The sequence below is a fragment of the Dermacentor silvarum genome, chromosome 7, assembly GCF_013339745.2.
Source record: "Dermacentor silvarum isolate Dsil-2018 chromosome 7, BIME_Dsil_1.4, whole genome shotgun sequence".
Classification (NCBI taxonomy): domain Eukaryota; kingdom Metazoa; phylum Arthropoda; class Arachnida; order Ixodida; family Ixodidae; genus Dermacentor; species Dermacentor silvarum.
Genome location: NC_051160.1, coordinates 137,674,496 through 137,695,043, shown reverse-complemented (window position 1 = coordinate 137,695,043; position 20,548 = coordinate 137,674,496). Strand labels below are relative to the sequence as shown.

Genomic DNA, 20,548 nt, shown 5'->3' with positions numbered 1-20,548 from the left:
GTTATTACACTGTAGCTCGTTGACGGTTGGGGCTCGCTCAGAGGCGGCGTGTTCATGTCGCACGATGCATCAAACTAAGTACACCGTCTTCGCCGGCGATGGTGACCTTCGAACCGCGTCGATACGATCTCGGCTGGTTCGCGCGGCCGTACGCCGAGGCGCGGGAGCTTCCGTTGGCGCGTCTTCCGTCGACTGCGTTATCGGTACCGATGGCACAGGGCGATTGTCGGTTTCGCTGCTTGAGTCACACGGTGCAAGATAGCGCGGCACGTAATCCACGGTGCAAGGTAGCGCGGCACGTTCAGTCGGGTGCTCCTCCGCTAATCGCCGTACGTTTCTCGCCGTAGGAGGCTTGCGCTTCCGTATTCCGAAGACGTGCTTCGTCCAAACTTTCTTTTCCAACAAGCGACGATCCTTAACTAAACTGGGCGCTCTCAGAAATCCGAATTCTGCGTGTCAAGTGAAGACGCCGGCATGGTTTGCGAAGCGAACAACTGCGGTAGCCATCTTGCCCGCTGCCGCAGCAGTAACCAATGGGAAGACGCCATTCAGCACGGCAGCCAATCGCAGGCCCGCTTTCATCGGAGGGCCCGTGTGACTACCTCTAGCAGACCCGCGATTCTTTTGTGTTTGTGCGTTTGTTACAAGATGGCGAAGACCGACGAATTGAGAAGCGGAACGGCGAAACTTTGAGCTTTCGAACGATACCAAGATGGCGGCGCTCGGTGGCGGGAAATACGAGATATGGCTCCGTGAACTGCGGTGATTTTGCGCGATTTAAAGCTGTTTTTTCGCCCTCCGCACTGACAAATTAATTTTTTTCGGGCACTTTTAGTGCGTTTCCAGCCAAATCATTTTGATACAGCGTAGATTAGGCGTTGCAGATACCGAAATGCGGGGTTTCCAAGAACCGATTTTTCTCGTGATTTTTGCGATCTGATCCCCGCGTCCCCCCTTAATTCGAACTGCCGGTTTATTCGAACTGACGCTCTGGTCCCGTCAAAGTTATGTATATTTCAATGGGCGAAAACGCTCGGTAATTCGAATGCGAAAGCATTTGCGTCGGTTAATTCGAACATACTGCTGACCGACAATGCTCTCAGCAGCGCGCCGAATAAGGGTACGGCCACGCTAGCGGCAAGTCATATCGCGAGCGGCAAGTTGCTGCGCGTCAGCATTTGCCACAGCACGCAGCATTTGCCACAGAAATGGGTCTCGAACCTATTTCGTGCGGCACGCCGCAAAACCCCCGATTCCTGCCGCTTTTGCCGCTGGCGGCATGACGCGTTGCTGCTTGTTTTTGAGGCACGTTTTTGCTGCTAGCGTGGCCGTACCCTAACGCGGCGGCGCCTCTGACCGGCATTGCTCCGACACCGCCATAGAGCAAAAGCTTAGGAGAGACCCCTTCATGCAGCAGCAGAGGCCCAGTCCGGCCAACGAACTGCCCACGTCGGCAAACGCTCGCTTCCCGATAACAGCGGAAAACGAAACTTCAGGGAGCGGCCTAAGCTGCAGCCGGCGCCAGCTTGCTCACTTCCCGATAACTGCAGAAAACGAAACTTCAAGGAGTGGGCTAATCTGCGCCAAACCTGCTGTACCGGCGGTGCCAGCGGGCGTGCACCGAGACAGTCGAAGATGAGGGAGCTGCGAGGGAGTTGAGAGAGGGCGGGGGGAGCCACCGAAGCCACTGCCACGAAGCGGCGAATTTGCCGAGGCTGAATCCGCTTTCCTGCCGCCCTCCTCCCTCACCTTTGACGGCTGCGCGCGTGCACGCCCGTTGCCATGTCGGCGCCGTCCGCTCCCTGAGGTTTTGTTTTCTGCCGTTATCGGGAACCGAGCGTAGGCCGGCGTGGGCGCAACTCGCGATGCGCTTGCGCGCCGCGAAATTTAACGACTTGCACCATTCGTTCATCTTGCTAGGGTGCTCGAATACTTCAAAAATACGTCCTTCTGTTAATTCGCACTTCTTGTAATTCGAACAAATTTTCGGGCCCCTTCGAGTTCGAATTATCGAGATTCGACTGTAATGGATATAACGAAGTAATTATGGCTCCCCTTCAACTTCGTTATAATGCGGTTTGAGTGTATTATTTTCCAGAAATATCAACGTCTGTTGTCCCTCCAGCCTCGAAATCTGCTAAATTTCTTTTGCTATTCAAATCTGCTAACAAACAGTCCTTATTAAAATTATAGAACTATCTCTCTTACATCTCATTCAAGTAAAATACATACTAGAACACATAATATACAAATATATCACCGAGTTTCTGGACACAATGTTTTATCTGATGCTCAACACTGCTTTCGATGCGGTTTCAGCACCATTTCCCAACTTAGTGAATGATATTCACTAAGTCATGTTATACTACTTTTGATTTACTTTGTTGCAAAAGAATGGTGAGGTGGGCTCTGACACTCATCAAGAGTACTGGTTCCAAGTGCAACGACAGTGGCAAACACAGTGACAGGACAAGTGCTTGTCCTGTGGCTGTCGCTGCGTTCTGGTCACTCAACTGCGTTTCGAAGTACTAGCGACCTGGTGTCCTAAATAACCCGATGCCACCTACCTCCGAGGGCTGCCATCCTTGTGCGGAGGCACGACCGTGACGCTGACCATCACGGATGTCTTGAGCAGGTCCACCATCTGGTCGTAGCTAAGCGTTGCCACGGCCACCTTGCAGATCTGCATTTCAGACCAACTGATTAGAGGCGGGTGAATAATTTTTTTAGACTGAATCGAATACAAATTAAAAAGTCCCTGAAGAGAATAGAATAACATGTCGAACACTCTTTAAGGGGAGATGCGAATTTTGCATCGAGAAAAATGACCAAAGATTGATTTCTTGAAAATCAGTTTCTATAAGTTTCTATAACTCTCTTTCTATCCGATCCTGAAATACTGAAAACCACTTAGAAGTGCTCTAAGAAATGTGTTTAAGCCAAGCTGGTGAACCCACCGGCTACATCACGATGCTGCTGGCAACTGACCAGCTCACTGGAGAAAAAATATTTGGGATGTGAGCGCATTAGTGAAATGCATGTGTCAGCTGATACGCGAAATAGTGTGTTTTCGATCGTACTGCGAAGGAAGCTGTGAGCACTAATCCGTAACGAGATGATGATGAGCTCTCGCACATTGTTAAATCAATAAGTAAAGAAAGGCAAGCTGATAGTAAGCATTTGTCTTTTGTTCTGTTGATATCTTTGATAATAAAACATTCGGTTAATCCAAAAATTTTTTTTCAGTCCCGTGAGATCCTCATTAACGAGGTTTTACTGTCGTTACTATTCTGTTTAAACTCCAAAAGATACATGATAATATTTGATTTCGTTATTTGAAAGTTTTGAATACACACCCCTACAATTCATGTCTGTGATGAAAAAGGGAAGCGCCGAGAAGACTGTCAAAACAGCAGTGCACCAAAATAAGTGCACCGATAGTGCTATAGCAGTGCAAACTCTTTAAGGCCTACATTTTTGCTAAGCACAAGGACCAGTTTCTGCGGGAACTGCTAGAGACATTGGCAATGCACGAAAATGGTGACACAGGTGTTGGTGCCCCATGCTTGACAATGTCATAGAAGAAGCAATTTATTTTGTGACAAACCTGCTGCCTCACTGCTAACCTTGCAGCGATAATGATCACATATGCTTTTGAGCTCTATTTTTTCGCAGATAACCATTTCTGTAAGCCGCTTGTCGTGATAAATCTTAGTTCTTAGTCCGTCTTGTGCAACCTTTGCCTTCTTTGTGGTGTACTTGCATTCTGCTGTTTGAATGCGGTCAATTTAAACCAACTAGGTTAGAATCGGCTGATTCTGCAGAAAAGACTTGGCTAAAAGAAAGGACAACTTTGTTTGCAGAACTGTCTGCTAGCTGCCACGACTGTCTCACTTGCCTCAAGCAGACGACATCCGCGTCGGAGACCGGCTTCCCAGGCGAGACCGTGAGGCTCAACCTCGGTGACAAGGCCCTCGGACTGGACGTGGAAGCCCAGCTGACCGACAGCATTGCGGCACAGCATCAACTCCTGGGTCTGAACAGGACAGAGAAAACGACACACATAATAAGCACTCGGCGCTAGATTCCTGCCCCTAACAATCAACACTTTACGACCACATAAAGATGAGACTAGGGGTGTGTGAAAATCGAATATCATCGAATCGAACATCTACTAATAGATTTTTCGATACATTCGAGGTAGAGACACGCAGTGCCACATGGCGCGTGTGCTGTGGAGCTTGTAGTGCATGATGCCACCCAAGTGGGCGTTCCACTTCATTTGCAACGCTAAAGGAGCGCCGTGCGTGCCGCGGACGGGCCGCCCCGTCTGACGCAGCAGCGGACTGTCACTGCGAGCGCTCCCAGTCGTCAGCCCGAGGCGGGGATCACAAATGCTGCAGTTCACAAAACAGCTCTGCGCCAGCTGGGGCTGCCTCTGTCGGTACAAGGTTCATTCGGATCGATAGGACTGATCAAAATGGTAACACGACACGGACAGAGGGAACGGCAACAAAACCGGTGTGCATATTTTGTTTATGCGATCACGTTGATTAGCCACCGATAGGCACGCAGATAAGTCCCTTGAACAGGCATCAACCTAACCTGCACGTGTGACTTCGAGGTTGATCACATGATGAGCCACCCATATAAACTTACTAGCGGCAAGCATTTCACGGCAGCTTACAACAAATTTTTGTCATGGCTACACTGCCTATGTCGTTAGGCCTAATCAGTGTCAACGGGCGTCGCCAACTAAAGTTTGGTGCCGAACTGATGTGGATCTATTCGCAACAGCCACGCAACACACAGAAAGCCAAAAAACCACCTCGCAAACAAAAGCAAGTGCATGGCATACCAACAAAGTTGTTTACAGCTGCCATCTTTGTGACACACGTACGGTACGGTGGCCTCTCGTTATCGACGCTGTTCAAAAACGCACATCTTTTTTTTTTCATGCGAAGCTTGGATATGCTAGCCTGCGCCAGCGATGTAACGCTAAAAACCCAGCTGCTCTCGGAGCTGCACAGGTGGCTTGTGCTCAGCACGCTCTCGTGCCACTGCTTCCGCGTTTGTCGTCGTCGCCTGCTTCTACAGTTGGCTGCGTAGCCACTAATCATTCCAGCGTGGAATTTCACTTTTCTTCTGTCGTCGTAATGGGGAGGCCGCGTTTACAGGGGTAGGAGCCATTGCTTAAAGGGGTATGAGCCATTCATTGTCTTACGTAACGGACAGATTTAATTTGGAAGAAATTTAATTTCAAAGAATCGCAAGCGGCAATGGCGGGCGAATGCTGATAACCACGCCGCTGAGCAAACTCGAGACATCGAACGCAAGCGACAGTGGCAGACTACGGGCATACCGTCAGTCACGTAGTTCTCTCTGTCGCAGCCGAACATGTGTGTAACCTGATTAAGAAACACAAAGACGTAACCAATAATGGAGAAATACTTTATTGAACTGTCGGAATTAACGCAGTCATAAACACCAGGGCCGCACGTTTGAGCTTCGCTGGTACGGAGTGCTTGAGCGGCGATTTTTTTATATTCCATATTCGCCTTAATATTTGGCTTTTTTAATTCTTTCTTCCATTCGATATTCGATTCGAAATCTACTATTCAGTATTTGCACATGCCTAGATGAGACGTATGTGTCTGAGTGGTAGAAGGTCGTGTTTCATTTCTCCATCGAAAAGGGAATTGAGCTGGTACATGAATAGAGTTGCCACCTGGCCGGTACTTCCACTGGTGCAACCGGATATTTTCTTGCGCTGCCAGCTGACAGTTTGACCCCTGCACCAACAGGCTATTGGCCGGTTTTTCAGCATCCTCCGAAATAGGCACATTATAAGCTGCATCTCTTTTCTTTCTGGGTTTTTACATGCCAAAACCAGTTCCGATTATGAGGCAGACCATAGTGGAGAGCTTCGGATTAATTTTGACCACCTGGGGTTCTTCAACGAGCACTACAACGCAAGCACAGGGGTGTCTTTGCATTTAGCCTCCATGGAAATGCAGCCGCCGAGGCCCGGATTCGATCCCGCGACCTCAAGCTTAGCAGAGCAATGCCTTAGCTAACTGAGCCACCGCGGTGGGTAAAGCTTGCATCTCAGGTGCCCTGTCGGGGGATCATACATAGCAACAACTGAATCGTCACAAATTCTTTCCCAATTCCTTAAAATTTCTTAACTAACTTAAAGCAAAATGCATTTTTGTCATCTGTTTCCTGTTGCTGCGTTGTTTTGTAGATAGGCCATTAGTATGCCTCACGAATAAATGACTCGCAACCACAACAGCATGAAGATTTTAAAGGCGTAGAAAATTTGATATAAAGCCTTTCCATAAACTTTAATGATGCAAAATTTGTACTTGCCACATCGCCAGTTTGTTGTTTTCGTTTGTTTGCAGTTTTGCATACAGTGCCTTTTACAAAGCAACCCCCTTCCCCTTCTTTTTGGCTATGTTAATTTTTTTCTAAACAAAGACAGCAACCCTACACACTGAGCATGTCAAATGTGGCGAGATTTTTTGAAAGGGGGCAAAGGAAAAGAGAGAAATGAAGAGACTATCTGAATGTTGGGAAAGCAATGCGAAAGAAGAACGAATAAGAAAAGGAGCTTTATTTTAAGGGGGGACATGGGTTGTGGAGATTATGTCCTGCATCTTAAGGCCAATTCTGATGAAAATAATCAGGCTTGCTTAGTTTTTCGTGCTGATTTCAAATATGCAATAATTTTTCTTGTAGGTCCATTTGTTCAGAAGATACACAAATCTGTCGCTCTATTGTTTCAGGAGACAATGGAAAAAAAACTGCTCAATAGAAAGTGAATATTATTTCATAGCTAGATACTATAATATGCAATAAATGCAATGCTACAAAAAAGTTTTCAAATTAAATAATAATTAGCCATTTTGCAGGTGATCAAATTTATTTCCTTGTCCTATGGCTACCACAACAAAAGAAAATTAATAAAATAAAAATATACATGTGCAGAAATTTGAAATTCTGCTCTCAGCACTTTGTAATATGCAGATTAGGCTTTCTGCTAAGGAAAGAATTATTGCTCTAGCTGTTCTAGATCATGAGATATCACTCCGACAATCTGGTGAAGTCACCCAAAAACAAGTTTTGAGAAAAGTGAGAAAACATGCAAAACCTTTTTATTTGCAAATTTACAGCTGGAACAGCTCCAAGATGAGACCAAGATGTCCGCGCTAGCACACGTGGAAGAGCAGGCGCGCGTTTCGGAAAATGTGCCGTTTCAGCGTCAGTTTAGCCTGAAATTCAGCTAGTACATGTCGTATAAGGCATCATTGCGGCTAAAATATTGACTTATCGGTATGAAATTAACAATATAGGTGCAATAATAGCTGTACATTCCAACAATGCAATTTAAAAAAAATCGAGTTTTTTCGCGATTTTTGGTCGCCACAACACGTGTCCCCCCTTAAGTGACACTTGCTCCCGTGGTTAGGACGGATCCTGTGTTTATGACGCCAGGATTCTGGAGCTTCTTCCAGAATCTTCCAAAGTGCAACAAAACGACAATCCCTCACCTCGCATCCATCGGTGACACAGGCCAGCCTGGTCACAATCTCCTGCGCCTCGTCAGCATCCGAGTCACGTGCCCGAAGCACCACACACTCCCCCTGGTGGTAGAACAGCTTCAGACTGCAACCGAGAGCGACATCACAGGGTCACATCTCATCACTAATCCGTAACTTCGTGCAGGAAGAACAGTTTACAAATATTCTGCTACACTAGCTGCTCAAAAGGTCAAGTTTGAAGAAGTTGAATATTAAGTAACAAGAAGAGTAGTGACGACTTAGGGACTCAGTTTGCAGTCGAGAGTGGTGGCCCAGCCAGTTTACAATTTGGAGCAACTTTTGCAGCAGAAAAAATGTCACTCTGTAGTAGTTTAGGAGCAGCCACACCAGCATTTTAGAGCAGTCTCGGTGCAGGAAAATTGGTCTTTTTTGGAACACTTGGAGTAGTACAGCAGTAATCTGTAGCCATTTGGCGATGCATATTCTTACTGTGCAATAAGCAAGCGCTGCTGAACAGTGAAGAAACACACAAAGCCAACAGCACCCAATTAAGCTTGTCTTACCACAAACAGTATATCCATACATGGTATGCTGGAGCCATTTTGATTTGGTAGGCAATGAACTTCATTTTGTAGGCTTAGCAGAACAAAGATACGCACCTGGGCGTAAGACAGACATAAAATTACAAATGTGCTAGAACAATTTGCACGGTCCCGGATACGACAAAAATTTACGTCAAATGTCTTGTGTGAATTCCAAATGACAGATGAGCTTTGACATACTTTACTGAACTATACAAAATGTGTATTACATCCAATAACAATGCTAGAAGCTCGACAAGAGATTATGCGTTTATAAATGGCGTCAAGAATGAGATGCCTCTGTATGGTGCATCGCCAAGTTGGCAATAGTGGCCGAGAACAACGTCCGTACCATCTCATACACTCGCTTTCATTGCGAGGTGGTTTGTCGGCTTTCCGTGTATTGTGCAGCCTCTGCAAACAGATATGAGCCGATTCGGCATAAAAGCGTAACTTTAGTTGCCGATATCCTGAAGATCTTTCGAAGCACCACCGATTACGCCTGATGGCGAAAGCAGTGTGCCATGATGAAAACTGGCCGTTGGCCGATGTGATACGGGCCTGCAAGCCGTCGCAGAAAGCTTGCTGCTAGTATGTTCGTGCGAGTGGCTAATCGTCGATTGGTTCCGAGATCATGCATACGGGTTTCTTATAACCGTTGAAGCCCAGTTTGGATCTGCGGACAACCAGCCTTCAACTAACGCAAGCGTGCGTAGAAGTTCGTTTGTGTGCTTAAGATTGCATACTGACAGACAATTCCGAACTGCATGCGTGAACACGTGCATGCGATACGATTGGTGTGCCTACCAGTGGCTAATCGGTCCTATATCTCGAACATGCTTCGCATATAGGCACTGCTTTCATTGCTGTTCACTCTGTAGGCATCGGCTATAAAAATTGTTTCGATTAGAGTTGCCCACCAGGACGAACCTTGTACCAAGACATGCGCGCCTCCTAACCAGACTGTGGTTCTGTCACATAAACTGCAGAATAAATTTTGGTTTCTTCTAAAACAAACTGAGTGCCCTGGAAAGGCTGCGTGCAATGCATCGATCTTGCCTGGGTACTGTATTTATTCGAATCTAGGCCAATAGTGTTTTTTAAATAATCATATACTAAACTCTAGGGTTGGCTTACATTCAATGACTTTGAAAAACGCGCCAGTGTTTAACTGAAACTGATAAATATGGTGCATAGTTAGCGCCATCTAGAAAAGTCAGTATCACAGCCGCTACTAGCAGCGCCAGTAGCCAACTGAAGTACACAACGACGTTGCCATTTTGACCTGTGTCGTATCGGTATGGTGTAGCATCAGTGCGCGGCGTGGCGTTATCGTAATGGCACCAAACAGGCACTTGATGGTACTGAATATAGTGCACTAGTTCGAAAATGGCAGTGATAAGGAAGATAGTGACAAGGCTAGCAGCGATGATGATGTAGAATGAGCTTGACATGTTCATATTCACTAAATGTTTTCGTTTTGTGAACCCTGTCCTCGCTTTCTTGTTCGGCCTACATTCGAGGCAAGTTTTTTTTTTTTTCTGGCTTCGGACTTTGGGGGATCTGCTTAGAATCGCAGTCGGCCTAGATTCGAGTAAATACGGTATTTCCCCAATTATGCGAAAAATGCAGTAGTAGATAATTGAGTCGCGAACTGAATTACTTCAATGTTTATAAATCAATTCTCATAGTTGAGTACAGTATTTGTATAACCCTACTGAAAACATTACATTGACGTGAAAACGCGAAAATACTGTACTTTAGTGCAGCTGGCGCAAATGGCCCTTGAGAGGGCGCAGCCAGGAGCACGCAAGTCGAATTGTAGCAAAAGGGCGGAAATGGCGTAGTTGGACCACCACTGAGTCAAGTAACAATCATACGAAGCTGACAATGACATTAAGACGAGGATAGAAGAAATTAATTCCTTCCTTTTAAATAGAAAATGAAAGGAGCTGCCAAAATAATGAAAAAAGAGGTTTCAAATTGCAACAACCTTGACATTTGTAATAGCAAAAGAAGAATTAAAGTGGAACAAAAAGGCAACCTTGCTGCCTAAAGGAGAACGCTTGCTATGAACTGTTTTTCAGAGTAGCTAAGTTTTATCCTCAGGGCGCGAGCAGCACGCACTTTTGGAATGTGCGAAGCATTCTCCTAACAAAGTCTCCGAGACTCTGTTTTTGCTGAAGGAATGACACAAATTTTCTTCAACATGCCATGCCTAATGCCAAATTTACAGTTTCCTGAAATATTTCAGCAGCATAGTGCCCTTGTGAAGTGCATCAGTACTGCAATCAAGCAGCTGTGCTTAATGCAAAGAGTCCTGCTGGCTCCATGAATTCCGCACCTGCTGCTGTGAGAGGACCATCCAAGCACCGCAGCAGTCGCACAACCGAAAACTGGCTCTCCGGTCCCGTCGTCCAGCAGCACAAGTGAGCTGGACGAGATTCCGAGGGTGCAGTCGCATACGCAACCTTGACCTTGGTCTTCCACCTGCAGTGATTGGCCGGGTGACACAGTTACAGCACACGCAGTTCAACATCCAAACAGGCACCACACATGGAACTGGGAAAAGTACTGTCCGCATATATTATACGTTCAAATTCATGCAGCACAGTGAAGCACTAACACCTGTCATAACATCTTCGCAGTCGCACATGTTGCAAACATGTGGCTCAAGCACTAACAACTGAACTGGTGTATCGAGGGTAACAAGATGAAGCGGCTGAAGTGGGTGTCTTTAAGCGCCCACTGAGTTTTATACACGTGATGTTGTCATGGGTGTCAGTCTTATCAACCGCTGCCCCGAGGGCCAATACCAGCGATAACGGTGGCCCGACTTCATTTGGGACAATAATGAAAAAAAAACAATTGAAAAGAAAATGTATCACAATGAAACACAGTCCCAGGATGCGAGAAACCTTTTGTCTGCGCATCTAAAGCAAGCAGTTTATGTGGCTGTGGTTTTTTAAAAAGAAAAATGCGAGCCTGAATACATTGTGCGCATCACGTTTCCTGTACCCACTGTCAAAGTGACTGCAGCAAATGTGGTAGTAGCTATGTGGTCGCGTCTTTGCTCACCTGGACCGACCAAGAGATGGCACCACGCACGAAGCCATCCGGCACGAACCTTGGCCGTGGTCTCTCCTTTTTGCGTGATCCAAAGCTCAAAAGGGCTGCAAAAATTTGACAAGCAATTTCATACGATTTAAATTGCACGTGCCACTGCGTGGTTGAAATCGATTTGTGTGGTTAAAAAGCAACACTGGGGCTATGAGAGACGCCATAATTCCTACCGCCTAGAGTCGGGGGGGTCCTGAATCACTTTTTATCGAAGTGAAGAAAGGCACATTTGAAGTGAAAATAGGGTATTTCAGAAATACATTGCTGCAAAAAGTACTTCACTGCGTTCAGCAGAAGCAGAGTTATTGGCAATCAAACACCGCCTCCGCTGTGCTCCTGTTTATTCTTCAATGCTTTGCATTGCGAAGGCTATGATGGAGTGGGGTGGGGCTACAACACTCTACCTTCGAAATGTCACCGTGGTACGCAGTTCAAATTTACAATCATAGACGCCACACTTCCGATTTTGGTGCCTACGGCACACCAAATGTAAGCGAAACGCGGTTGTCCTCAGTGAGCCACAGTGCACTTAGCCAGTGGACTCACGGTGGCACCCCGTGGCGACTGCGGTGTAGCCGACTGCAGCGACCAATAGCAGCCGTGTATAGGAATGTGCTTTATTACGAAATAAAGCACACAGAAAAGAGTGAGGATCATGGCTTCTGTTGAAACGAGAGCATTCGAGAGAAAGATGACTTCGCTCTCCACTTGTGAGCTCGAGGCACTGCATACAACAGCAAAACTTGGCTGAAATATTCACAGCAGCGTGACTCGGACTATGTTATTTCACCAAGCCAGAGGGGTGGTTCAGGGCCCCTTTATTGTACACATGAATCGAAGTACAGTGTGGTCCACCGTTAAAGGGAACGTTATTGCCCGACGCTTAGGTACTTTGTCGGCACTCCAGCTACGCCAACAGTTTTCCCTTTTTGTTCCCGCCACAATATCACACGCTTTCTTCAGAAATGCCAAACTGGTGCTGAGTGGCCATGTTGCCATTCGCTTAGGCAAAGTCTGCAACATTAAACTTGAATGCCATTAAAAACTACCTCCACATGCTGCTACTCAATGCTCAACAGACAAAAAGAAAAAGCAAATCACACACAAAGTCGATTGGAAGAGCACACAAAGACACAGTGGGCACGTTATCTAGTTATACAGCTTGAGCGCACTCTAAGCAAACATAATGGCCGAAAGGGACTTCTGGTGCACGATAAGGAAGTGCGCTCTATGCTCTCTAGCCTGGGAAATGGTGTGTGCGTGCCTGCAGTGGCTTCTGGCAAGGCGACCTGTTTCTGCCTTCCTGGCACTTTCACCTGCTTTCACCCTTTCAAGGTGCATTTGGCGCGTTGCACCCGCTGTTTTCCACATTCGCACTCTTTTTTCACATAAAACGGGGACATGGCTGACCTGCCATGGTTCTGCTTGTCAGATGCACTGGTACGTAACCAAATAGTCATTCTTTAGCGGCTACCGTATTTTTGCACACTACCAATTACATCATCCTGAAAAAAAAAAAAAAAAAAATGCCCGCACGTATAATCCACAGAAATAACTGCATACAACAATGCTCAAATCTTTACAAAAACAGTCTCCACTCGCAGATGCACGACTCGTCCACATCGTATCTACCACCAGTGGCTTGGTTCCCCCATTCTCCGGCGATGTCGACAAAGCTGGATTCACACGGCGGATGTTATCGTGGATGAATCAGTCAAGTGATATCGGACGTGATCAGATCACTTCGCAGCTAGCACTCACACGACAGCGGATGACAGTGCGGACGAAGAAGCCCCACATGGCCAACAGCAACAGAGCAAACTCGACCGAGCTGAAAATCCCAACAGGGTGATTTGGCTCGCGCCGTATCGCAAAGCGCTTCTTGCAGACAGAGGGAGCGCCACAGGAACGGGTGACGTATGAGTTTGCCAGCGCCGCGTGCGCTGTTCGCTAACTACTCAATGCAAAATGGCGACCCGTAATGAGGAGAAGAATGGGCAACCATGAAAGAGGAGAGGAGGAGCTTCAACACGCAGGGATGGGGACCGGGTGGGATTCCGTAAGAGATTACGAAACTTTGCAAGGCAGAGAACCATGCCTTGAGGCGTGGCTTCCCGGCAGCGTGTTGCCGTGAAGCCACACTTCAAGGTGAAGTTTGCATATAACCCCCACTTCAGTTACATTTTTAGAAATATTGACGCGGGTGATACTGCGCAAAAATACAGTATTTGGTCGGCCACATAACTGCGCTGACCACATAATTCTGAATGCCTCAAATCGTAAGGCTATACGTCCTCCTGCGATCTGCAATGAATTACAGTCGGCATACAGCGGAGCAAAAACAATGTGTGTGTGGTACCTCTGATAGCATCGTGAACAGCTTGCATCACAAACCTAAACCGCTGTTGCTGCCTCCATCGCCACGGGTTGCGTCCTTCGAGTTGATCATCGTCGATCATGAATTACAGCAGCTTGACGGCTGTGCCATGTTCACAAAGCGTGTGAAATAGATAGTGGATGCGGAAGCAAAATAAGTTAAATAACACTTATCAGACGGTACGTTGGTGGTTCTGGACCGTCGGCTAAAATCGCTGTTAAGCTACACTCCAAAGGCATCACACCCAAGTGCACTCAAGTGCGTGGCTTTGGAGTTCCGGGTGCAGTAACTTAGTGCGCCCAGAGACGAAAAAATAAAACAAAATAAGAATGCCCACAACTACATTTGGATATTGATACGGCTTTGGCTATATACATTTTCCAATATGCACATCGCAGATGTCAAGACGACAACTCATATTCTGCTGAAGACGGCTATATAAGACGAGAGCTAACGCTAGCCTGATTTTTTAAAGAAAGTATTCCAACTTATATTCTGGTAGTTACAGTATGTTCTTCATTGCTGTTGTATCAACCTTGACCCACATGGGTCAATAAAACAGAGGGCTAACCTGTGCCCACAACTCAAAGGCACTATCCCTAGCGTAGCACAACCGGCTGCTCATGCCCCAATGTACGTTGCCTGTTGCTCTTGAACTAAGCCATATGGCAAGATGCTTACGGTGTTCAAAGAGAAGGGTGTGCTACTTGACTGCGGACAAGTGTTGCCATGGTGATATGTTTTTCTGCTTAAAGGCATTGTCTACCATTGTTTCAAGGACCCCCTATTATTAGCACAATAGAATGGCTTCCAATCAAAGTGTCTAAATGTGCATTCGTTTCTTTGAAAGCAAGCAAAAATTTTTTAAGCAGAATTTTTCAATCCATGCAGTCTCTTAAATCTGTACGGTCAGCTGCAACATTGATCACTGGATGCGATGGCAATACCATGTCAGTAAAAGTGAGAAACTGGAAATGTTTTCATAGGAATAATTGCTCTGTGTTATACAGTCAATTTATCGAATTATCTGGCAGATCGAATTAGGCTGGGTGCAGAAAAAAAAAACGGCCAAACACACTGCTCATTAATTTGGCAGTATTTTCCCAATTCTAACATGCCCCAGAATCAGACACGCGCACACTTTTTATGTATTCAAAGTAGAAAACTAATGCATAAATGACATTAAAGCTTTTAAACAAAGTAGAAATCTAGCGCACACCCGATATTTCAGCAAAAAAAAAAAAAAAATGGCCGAGGGTCTAATAAATGTTGCACTATTCTCGCTGGTTTTCTAGAATCAGCTTCGCCGCAGTATATCCGTGTCATGTGGTAAAACATACGCACGCCTCAAATGCAGTTAAGGCATCGTGTCCCCCGATTGCACCGCGCAGGCAATATTTGACACAATTTTCTTGAAAGAATAGGCGCATGTTAGAATTGGGTAAATACCATAACCAGAAATCGTGAGCTATAGTTATTCCTTGAAAATCTTTACGAGGCAATCCAAAAATAGGATTTTTTGACGAGAGATGTGCGTTTCAGACATTCACAGTCTGCTAAGCTCTGCCAAGACAGACGCTGCCATTAAAGGGGCGTTATTGGGGTCACCATAGGGGTCAGGCACGTGTATGCTGGCTGGTCAAGTTCGAATTATCCAGCGGAGGCAAATTTTATGATCAAAATACCAAATGTTTGGGCCCGTGCAAATGCATGTGTGCCGGCCGGGACCTTCGGCTGTGATCGAATTAACCAGAAAATCGAATTAACAGGAGTCAAATTAATGGAAGTCTACACTGCAATTATGACCCTAGTAGCCATTCTAAATGCATAATCGGTTGCATAAGTCATAAATTTTGTAAGTCACCTGCAAGCTGAAGTGTTTCCTACAAGCGGAGCCTGTGTAGTCTGTGCTTTCTGTTGGCGCTGCTGCCAAAATTCAAGCCTTTTGTCGATGGTCAAGCAGATACACTGTGGTAAGGAATGCTTACGCTGGTGTTGCGACGATGCCGACATGCCTTAAAAGTACAACGTACTTTCGACATACTGAATAGGACAATGACCCTTGCACTACTCCCACAACATGACTCGCTCTGTTGTGCGTCACCACGTCAAGAGGGCACGAAGGCAGTGCCACTTTTCAATACACATTAACTAGAATTACAGAAGAAATAACTCTATGATGCAATGAAAATTTATCAGAAGTGCATACAATTCACTTTTAAGCAATGTATCCATGTATCTAAACAAAATTGTGCAAATAGTGGATTTTGAGTTCGAAGCGAATATCGAATAGTTGCTGTTCAAAAATCTTGGCCGCAAAGTGGCAATGCCACGATTTTAACAATGTTGATGTCATTCACTCATCTTATCGCTTTCTTTCGAAATATGATAACTTAAATGTTTTGAAATGGTGTTTACGGGTTTTCTCGCAATAAAAGTTTCTGGGCAATTATGAAGGTTGAGAAATTTTTAAAGGTATTTAGTTTTATGCGAAACTTTTTTCCAACTTCGTGTGGCCAGATGCGGCGGTGGTGAAAAAAGAGTGCTGGCAACCAGGGCACCAAGATTGGCAAAGATGACGCCGGTGTATCTGGAGCTCGTTGCTCCATTTCTTTTGCCCATTGTTAAACAAAATTGATGAAATGACCAATTAATAAATTTGAAAGTTCCCACCATAATATTTATGCAGGTTTGCCAAATGTGCGAGTCTATTCTTGATGTTAAAAATCTTGCCTTACTGATTATTAGACAGTAAACAAACACACAACCGTGAGTTCGTCAACATTTTGAAAGGCACAAATATTAAAAGTGATTTCGAAGCGAATATCGAATAGCGTAATATTCGAAACTACAGTAGAACGTCGCTGATACGTTCTCGCTTAATACGATTTTCTGGTTCCTACGTTCGCAATCGCGAAAAATAAACATAACCCCATAGAGGAATGTATTAACACGTTCCGGTTAATACGTTCCAGGAAAATACGATTATTCGGCAGCAACGTTCAGCATTGCGGCAAACTGCGGTCGTACGATACGTTCTGCTGCGAAAAATTATCATTCAGGTGTGCAAAAAGGCCGCTCTCATGTGCTTGTGAAGCGCTAAGTGGCAGACAGCTGCCGTGTGGCTTCTCTGTAGTGCCAGTTCGAATTAACGAGATTCGACTGTAACTATGTTTTGCAAGAAATAAATGTTTTCTGCCTTTGCACCTCAATATGGGCTTGTCAGCTTCAATTTTTACTGGATTCGGATTGAACGTTATCCCGGATCGCACGTTTATTTTTTACATATTTCTTGAAAACGTATGAACGAGGTTCTACTGTGCTATTCGAGAATTCGAATATTCACACAACACTACTGAATATAACTGTCCCTGCGCGGATCTTAGGTGAGATGACAGTACACAACTTGGCTTACATTGTTTTGCCATCAAACAACACCACATGTCATTTTACGCCCCTTTGAGAGGCAAATTAACCCCGCTAATAGACTGGCAAGTGTACTTGATCGGCAAGCACACTTATTTGCATAAAAAGTCTAATTTCAGTACAACGAAATTTTGATATAATGAAGCAATTTGCGAATTTTACTGACTTCGTTATATCGAGGTTTAACTGCCTATATAACAGTGCACACATGAAAAAGTTTGTTGTATAATGTCATTAAAAATTATTTGCCCTGTTTTTTTTTTGAGAAAGTAAGTCACATTGAAGAATTGAAGTCTGCAATAATCACCAAAAAAATAAAAAAAGTGACCCTCAAGGTAACAAATGAAGTATCACAAACATGGGTTCTGCCACTTGTGGCGCTAACAGCATGTTCGCATATGTTGAAGATATCAACGCAGCAACAAGGCCAAAGCAAGCTTGCAGAACAAGCAGAAGGAAAAGCAACTAGAACAATAAAGATTACGAAGGACACTGCTGATCAACAGATTGTCAAGCATAACCATGAGCACTTGTGCCCATCACTAAAACGCCAGGGAATCAGGCGCCAACTCACAAAATTTGGGCCCAGAGTCGAGTGTGGTGTTTGTTGAGTAGTTGGCTGCGAGGTCCTTGAGGTACTCCTGCCGTGTCCGCTGTGCCATAGTGGCAAACTTTTCGGATCGGTGGGCAGCGTTCTCTGCATTGATCACTGAAAGGCAATGGTGATAGAGCGAGGGCAAATGAGCTCCTTTCTTGGAGTCATGTAACACATGCGTTTCCCAATGTACGCTACACGTCAGTACGCTACAGTGTACGCTACATGTACACTACAATGAACACTACACAACGTACGCTACACAATGTACGCTAAGCGCCACGTCTCAGCCGTTCTCAAACATCTTAGCCACCACAGACCCCTTGACCTGCCCTTGCCTGACACCCATTCGAACACCTTCCTTTGTTTATATTGCAAAAATAGAAAACAAAAACAACGGTTTCAAGCCTAGCTCAGCATCAGCCTTTACTGCATAAAGTGAGCCCATTCTACATTTACAAAACAAGTTTAAGGCATCGTCTAAAGACAATCAAGAAATTGTCTAATGCAGCTACGGTACTCTGAGGAACCACCGGAGTATGGGTGTCTCACATTTCCCAGATAGCCGCACTACAACTTAATCATACAATTAGGAAGAATCATCATTTGTGAGATTATGTTTTCAAGTATTGAGTGTAATTAACAGTCATAGCCCAACGATTTTAGTCCAAGCAAAAAACATTACTGAACTTGCACTTTCACCAACCTGACTGGCAATTTTATGACACAGGTGCCCGGCTCAGGCAGTTATAGTAATGCTTCACTAGACAGTCACATTCGGCTTTTTAGACACAGTAAAAAGGTGCTTAGGGGTAATTGGAGATCGCAGGGAGAGGCCTTCGTCCTGGAGTGGACATAAATATAGGCTGATGATGATGATGATGATGATGAAAAAGGTGCTTGGCAAGCCAAGGGCTTTAATTAACAAAGCAGGGCATACGATACCTTTGGCAAGAATGAAGTCGGTGAACTTCTTGGACTTTGGAAATGTGGCACCGTCGGGGATTGGAGGACCAAACACGGGAACTTCTTTCGATCGACTCACGGCAACACTGCAATGATTTTACAATGAAAGGAAGCTTTCACGTCATTCTTTGCAAATGGCAGACTGGTTGAATGTTAGTCCATAACAGATGATTAAACTCCTGAACAGGCCACTTGCAGCTTGTACCAGACCATCAGCTAAAAGCAGTAATTTTTGCATTAGCAAGCGAATTTGAGTTGGCTTTATTGAAGTACAATCCCCACTGGGGCCACTATTGTCTAATGCCGAATCAAAACCTCCTGTTCGCTTGCTCCGTGGCCATCAAGTGGAATTGAGTCGTGGGAAGCAGACACTTGAGAGTACCACAGTTTAAGCATGCAAACATGCTTGAACCCGCAAATGTGCTTGACCTTTCTTCATACTTTGTGTGCTTTCTTCAAAGCCAAAGAAAGAGAACTACGCAAGGTATGAGGACGTGAAAGCGACTGCACTGTGTGCTTCTGAAAACTGAACTTTTTCAAGTACTACAGCCCAAGATCTAAAATGAGTACTTCCATATTTGTGCAACTGATATCTAGTGTTGTGTGGGACGCGAGCGTGGCTGGAAATCAGCAGATAGAAGCGAGTAGTGCGTCCCTGAAGAACAAGCAACAACTAACTTTATTTTCTAAGCGTACAGCCTCTACGGCTCGGTTGCTGCACTCTCGCACCACTTCCCTTTCCCGCATACAACGCAATATACCGAGTCAAAGATGGGAGAGGGTGTCTGGCTGCTGCTGTGCGACCGTGAGGCAGCCACACTAGTAATTAGGCAACTATGAGCACTACAAAGATACAATCGAGTAATTCAATATGACTGAACGATATGATGGTGGTCACAACCATCAATGACGCAGGACTTCTTTTTTGGTTCAAGTAAAGTTTGCAGCATGCAAAGCACCCTGAATATGCCGACAATGATTCCTAAAAAAGTGGCACAAGTTGATACATTTTAGAGCAAGCCAGAACTTAGTATGCAGGCAATCATTTGCAAGTAATATTTCCGATACCTCTCAACTAGCAAAAAGCAGCAAAAATATTAATGCAATAATAGAGGTTTTTCAAGGTTCAGTTGAGGTTTTAGTGTTTCAGCAGTGAACATTACTTCACAGGTTCTCGAAACAGCCACTACGGACAGCATGCCGTCAACAAACATTTATGAACAAAACCCGGCAAGGATATAGACTAATAATTAAGGGATGAAAAGCACTGGTGGAAGGAGTAAGCATCAAATCGAGAGCGAAGCTTCGGCTCAGACCCCGTCTGCTGCTAGTGACTGCCATCGTGCGACAGCAGGTAAACAACATGTCTTATGCTAATCACAGCCTGATGATGCTAGGTGACATTCTCGTTTTTATTTACAGCAATGCAGCAAATTTAGAGGCGAGGACTGCAGCAACGTTCGTGATAACAACACGGTACAACGGCACGACGACCTATCATCATCGCTAAGGTACTGGCGTAATCAATCTTGGCCAGAATTTCCCTGTTCCAAATGTCTGCTGGTGCGCGAAAAGTGACGAATGGGCGCTCATCCACGAGACAGCAAGCACAAATGCAGTCTGTCCTGTAAGGAAAAGTGCAACATATGCAGCTGGGCAACTGACCTGTACCGGGTCTTGGAGGTACAGGGTTCGATGGCGCGCACAATGATGAAGACATGCTGGAAGTGTGACCGGATGTTTTTGGGCGTGAAGGGCAGAGCTCGGGGCTCTTGGAACACGAGGGTGACGATGTCGTTGCCGATGTGACGCTTGCGCAGCAGCTGCACATAAAATGCCCAGGTCACTCATTTATTGACTTCAATACCCCTTGCAGTGCCGACGCATTGTAGGAGCAAAGTGGGTCCAGTGGAATAAACCAAATTAGAAGCACAAA

The 20,548-nt window shown here is 45.4% G+C and overlaps 1 protein-coding gene across 1 annotated transcript in view; it reads right to left on the bottom strand.

The window, feature by feature from the left end:
• Positions 1-20,548, bottom strand: part of LOC119458477 (signal-induced proliferation-associated 1-like protein 2) — a 131,601-nt gene that overhangs the window by 47,274 nt on the left and 63,779 nt on the right. The window contains 8 exon segments of the mRNA XM_037720319.2: positions 2,568-2,683; positions 3,899-4,036; positions 7,557-7,671; positions 10,473-10,618; positions 11,207-11,301; positions 17,626-17,760; positions 18,592-18,698; positions 20,278-20,435. Of these exon segments, the coding sequence (XP_037576247.1) occupies positions 2,568-2,683; positions 3,899-4,036; positions 7,557-7,671; positions 10,473-10,618; positions 11,207-11,301; positions 17,626-17,760; positions 18,592-18,698; positions 20,278-20,435 (1,010 nt within the window).